This window comes from Ochotona curzoniae, unplaced genomic scaffold (genome assembly GCF_017591425.1).
Source record: "Ochotona curzoniae isolate NIBS_2020 unplaced genomic scaffold, NIBS_Ocur_1.0 scaffold_3208, whole genome shotgun sequence".
Taxonomy (NCBI): Eukaryota; Metazoa; Chordata; class Mammalia; order Lagomorpha; family Ochotonidae; genus Ochotona; species Ochotona curzoniae.
In genome coordinates, this window is record NW_024467106.1 from 40,331,229 (window position 1) to 40,336,490 (window position 5,262).

The 5,262-nt window shown below is 40.2% G+C and overlaps 1 protein-coding gene across 1 annotated transcript; it reads right to left on the minus strand.

Annotated features, from left to right (window-relative positions):
- Window positions 1-393: 393 nt before the first annotated feature.
- Window positions 394-4,870, minus strand: DMRTA1 (DMRT like family A1). Its single transcript, XM_040963827.1, has 2 exons — window positions 4,228-4,870; window positions 394-1,226 (listed from the first exon to the last, which is right to left on the minus strand). The coding sequence occupies exons 1-2, from the start codon at window positions 4,868-4,870 to the stop codon at window positions 394-396; spliced, it is 1,476 nt and encodes a 491-aa protein (XP_040819761.1).
- Window positions 4,871-5,262: the final 392 nt, after the last annotated feature.

Genomic DNA, 5,262 nt, shown 5'->3' on the forward strand with positions numbered 1-5,262 from the left:
TGTATCTTACTCAGGATCGTTTGGCACAACGATCCATTTCACAACTAGCAACCTCACATTTCAACAAAACAAGAGTAAGCGTATTTTTTTCAGATGGGAATTTTACAAATGGCAGTTTAGGAAGAAAATTTATTAAAATTAAAATATTTGTGAAATAGCTTTATTCAAGGCACTTATAATATCCAAAACCTTCTTTCTCATGTGAGAAAGAAGAGCCTTCAGCTCTAAAGTCCATTATTTTGCTCGCAAGAGGAGGAAAAAAAGCATTTCAAGGTTTGATAATGATTTAGACATAAACCATTAGTGTAGATATTGCAGTATATATATGCACATATATGCATATACATGCATTGAATTCTCCTAAAAACTCTCCAGAAATCCTGGGACAATACATTACAGACTGTCCTGATTTGGTTGGGAATAAACTCTACCAGCAGGAACTGAGTCTTTACAGGAAGTGAAGGAAGAATCCCTAACCACCCCTGAAAATGTATAATCCAAAACTGGCCGATAAGGTAGTGTTGGTACTAACCCAGGTGTTAGGTAAGGTGACATGAAACCAGACAAGCCTCTTGCTGGATTAGAATACGCCAGCCTTAGTGGGCTAATACCTAGTCTGGGATTTAAGCTGTAGAGCTCTGAATCAGCTTGATAACAAGCAGAAGTGGTTTGAAGAGGAGAGAAGGCTGATTTAGTACCTAGAGTTCCAAAACGAATTCCAGCTAGACTAAAATTAGGTGTGCTGTGGTGGCGTGGGCTTTCCAGTTCCGTGCTCACTAAGCCTCTAGTGTTGGACTTGTGTCCTTTGCCATTTAAGACCTGTTCAATGGCTTGGACAACATCTCCTTTGCAGAAGCGTAGAATGCCTTCTAGCCAGCTATGTTTGTAACTTGGAAAAATCTTAGTAAGAATGTCAAGAGGGTCTCTTGGTCTTGAGGACACTGTGGGAAGGCTGGTTCTGGTCACTGTAAAGTCTTTCACCCACTCACTTTCATTTCCTGATTCCAGATCAGAAGATGACAAGGACCTAGGGCTTTCTTCACCTCCTGACTGGTCTCCAAAGTGAACTGAGAGGATGCTGTCCTGTCTGTTTGCATGTTCTGAAATGGAACAGCTGATGGCTTGTTTCCCACTGACATCTTGAGATGACCCCAAGGAGGGTTGATGGGATTTGGAGAGTTGTTCTTCTTGTCTCTGGCATGAGTCACATATACTTTCCTTTCGTTCTGAAAAAGAAAAAAAAATATATATGTCAAATAGAATAAAAATCTCCAAGAACAAAATGCTGTCTGTATTTTTAAAAACTGCATAAAAATGATTCATTCATTCATGATACATTATTTTTATTTTTAAATCCCTTAATAAAAAATCTTGGGTTTAAGAGATTATTCATAATAATCTAAGTGGAATAGTATTATTTCTTTTGTCATTCAGGATTACAAATTTAAAGTATATAACCCAGAACTATTTAGAAGTAAGAAGACGAGTGCATTGTAACCCAGAAGTGTCTCTGAACACTGTCACCACTCTTGGTTTGCCCCATGTTGGCAAAGAGGACATTTTCCTGAAGGTTAACCAAGTTTTCTTACCCAGGTAAGTTTCTTTTTTCTCCTGTATAAAGGTCTAGAGAAGAAATTTTTTAAAAAGGATCTATCTGAAAATGAATATTTTATGTAATTATTAATTTTGAATTTCAACAACTAGTTTTCTTATATTTACATTTCAGGTTCAAATTAAGTTACCTGAATAGTGTTAGAAAAAGAAGAAAATTGTTCATTTTATTTCAAATTTCAAATTTAAACAAATTTTGGTTTTTAGTGCTTCAATCTCAAATCACACCAGACTTGCAGATTTCACTTTGTGTGACAGTTAACGGAATCTTGGTATTTTTTGCATTTCTGTGTGAATTATGTACATGCTTCTTTAATACCCAGAAAGTATCAAGAAAATAGTTCAATGTCAAATTGTTTCTAAAAGAAAATATAAAGCACAGTATTGCAAATTTTACAGTTCCAAAAACAACCGGTAAACCTTCAATTCAAACAACAATTTGCCTCCAATAATAATAATAATTCTCTATAATTATCATATATAAAAAATCTGTTTTTATCTCAGGATATTGAGGATATTAATAAAAAAGCATTTTTCCAGGATAACACTAAAAACTATACATATTTGCTAAATAACCTTATATATATCATCTCTGGATAATAAAACCGTTTTTCAAGCAGAATAAATGGAGCATTTCTGTCCAACTTTTTTTCTACAAATTTGTTATAAGTAAAACAAGATAAATACTATCTAATGTGATGATTTGTAAGCATGATTTGCAGTATTCTCATGTTTTCTTCAATTTCCTAAAGGAATAGTTCTAAAGAATATATAAAGCTTAATTGGAAATTAAAGTGTGTACAACTTAGCATGTAGGGTCAAACATATGATCAAAGATGTTATGACTGCAAAATTAGAAAGACTGTCTAGAATTTCTAATGTTAAATAACATAATAAAACTTCTACTGAGATCTGTCAAGTGGAAGAGGCATTTTTCCTCCCTCATTTACATGTGATTTACTACCTGTATCCTTCTGTTTGTGGGCCGGGTCAGGATTTCACCTCTATGGCAATGTATGCTTCTTATGTTAGACTCATATTACAATGGATGTAATGAAAGATTGATTGCAAAAGGCTTTAGAAAGTGAGCTTTCTTTAAAATACCATGGGATCATTTACATCTCTCTTACCTCTTATATTCTGTAATTTATTTTCCTTCTGTTGTATTTACTATCGTATATTGGGCCTTTTATTGTGATTTTGGTGTCTAGAATCTTCAATTATTGAATAGAAGGATATTTATTTTGTATAGGGAAATCTTATTCTTTTGCTTTTGATTTGTGTCTAATGAATGGATTAATTATATTGTCTATGTTACTACAGTTAAGTCAGTCAATTCAGAAAGTCTTGGGAGTAGCCTTTCAAAAGTCAGCTTGCTTTTTATAGGGGATCTCTGAGATAAAACATAAAAAGAAATACAACAGTCCTGTAAAGTTTTGACATCTCCCCAAATATCACTTAAATCAGTGTCATAAGATGGATTTCAATGTCAATGTAGTTTAAGAAATTCTTTTACTTTCCTTTTACAGAAGCCATACTTGATAACTTCAACCTCCAGTCCTCATGAGAAATGTTTAAAATCTGTTTTTTTTTTTCTGCAGAACTAAACTTTTATATGCACACACACAGTATAGTCAAGCACAAAATGATAGATTTACAGCAAAGTATTTTCAAAAGCACATGGTGTAATCTAAGGTTTCCAATGTTCAAAAAGTAATGAATTATGGTGTATCATTACCACAGAATTCAGATGATACAACCGTGTTCGATTGACACAAACACAATGAAATGACATTTTCACTGCTAGCGGGCCTTGTGAAGGGCTGTGAAGTTCACTAACATACACCAGGCTTTACATTAGCAGGAAATGCTAATTTGGAAAAGTCCTAGTAAAAAAATGCATGAGTGTATTTACTAATACAGGAGAGTAAGGCAATTGAAATGTCATTAGTAAACAAGAGGGGAGAAAAAGCTTCTTGGATAACAAATTTGCAATATTCAACTTAAATTCTTACTAAAGTTTTCCAAGTTAAAACCCTGAATGCTTTCTTTTAATAAGAATTGAAACATCAAATATGCTTAGTTTTGGGAACTGGCATACAGATAGGGGGTAGACAGATAAGGATTTAGGATAGAGAGAAAAAGAGAAGGAAATTTGGTAGATTTGTTTTGTCTGGTTGGCACCAAAAGTTTGCCTCAAAGGCAAAGAGATGTACTACTAACCACCAGGGATGTATCCAAGATTCTTTCTGGTTTTACAGTTTAAAAAAAAAAAAGTAATAAGCAAACTCAAAACAAACTCTGACTCAACTTCCCTTTGCTCAAGTAAAATCAAGGCAGGTTGCATGCAATTGTTTTCCAAGGACTGTTTATCTGTGGCCAACCAGGATTCACTATCCCCTTACTGTCTCCTATCCTATCACTCCGGGTGCAGCAAATTAGCAAGACCTTTCAAAGTGATGGTTGATGCTTCTCAGCTCCGGGTGAAAAGACACAGTTGCTGAAGTGCTTTTGTAACTTTGTCATGCCTCCAGGCAGTTAGGGCTGCTAGTTTCAAGAGCTTTTCTCCGGAGCAACCATTTTCTCGTGCAAAGAGCAAATGGAAGATCAACCCACCTTTTTTGTCCTTGGAACAATCTTCCCGGAAAACCTCGATTGAGGGGGTGGCCAAACCACTGACTGGTCTCAAGACACCCAATCCCAGCGCAGCAACCGCGGTGGGGCACCCAGCGGCCTGGGTGTTCTGGGTTCTGCTGCGGTCTCCTGAAGCCGGACCCTCGGGCCCCGAAGGTTCAGGGTATAGAAGCCTCTGCAGCCCGCGGGCCTCCTTTTCCTCTTGCGTCTGTTGCCTTCGCAACGCCACCTGGGCAGCCATGACCCTCTGGCGCTCGGCGATCAGGGTGCACTTGGCACAGGCGCAGTCCCGCCAGCGACAGAAGCGCTTATGACCTTTGAGCGCAGACACCACGCCGTGGTTGCGACAGCGCGCGCACTTGGGCGTCCGCGGGTAGCCCACCGCTCTCTCCAGCCGCGGAGCCGCGAGACAACCACCGCCTGCCGTGGTGGCCGCAGCCGCGGCAGCTGCAGCGGCTGCTCGCAGGAAGAGGCTGGGAGGCCGCAGGAAAGTCGGAGGAACTGGCATCCCCGGAACTACCGGCAAAGTCTCCGATCCGGGCGCAGGTGCTGTCACCAGCCCTGGAGCCAGATGGGCACGGCCGCTAGTGGGGCGATCTCTACCGCCAAACCGCGACTGCTCCATACGCGGAAAGTTTCTGGCGATGGAGTGGCAGCTGGAAAGTGAACTATCCACGAGCTGGTCTTGTCAGCGTGCCCAAATGGAGGGGAAGAGAGAGGACAGACCACAGTCCCACTCGCTCGCTCTTAACCACACTCGCACGGACCAGTTTTACTCTGTCTTCGCTTGGAGTTGCAGACTGTCGCGTCCCAGAGCAGGGAAGTGAAGAGACTCGAGTGTTCAACAATCTTCTTCAAGTATTGGGTCACTCAAATAGCGCCTCTGAGCTCAGCACCTCTTCTGATCGCCCCGGGGAAGCTGGAGTGACTACCCCGCCCACTGGGTCTCTGGGCCAAGCGTTAAGGGCGGGCAGGGCCTGGGCGGAGAACGCGGACCTCGAGAAGGAGGGGGCCAGG

What these genes read in the sequence shown, in the direction of transcription:
- DMRTA1 (XM_040963827.1), bottom strand. Translation starts at nt 4,870, where the DNA reads ATGGAGCAGTCGCGGTTTGGCGGTAGAGATCGCCCCACTAGCGGCCGT. An exon ending in TTGTTCCAAGGACAAAAAAG is followed by an intron (nt 1,227 to 4,227) that starts GTGGGTTGATCT and finishes TTTCTTTTTCAG; the next exon opens with AACGAAAGGAAAGTATATGT.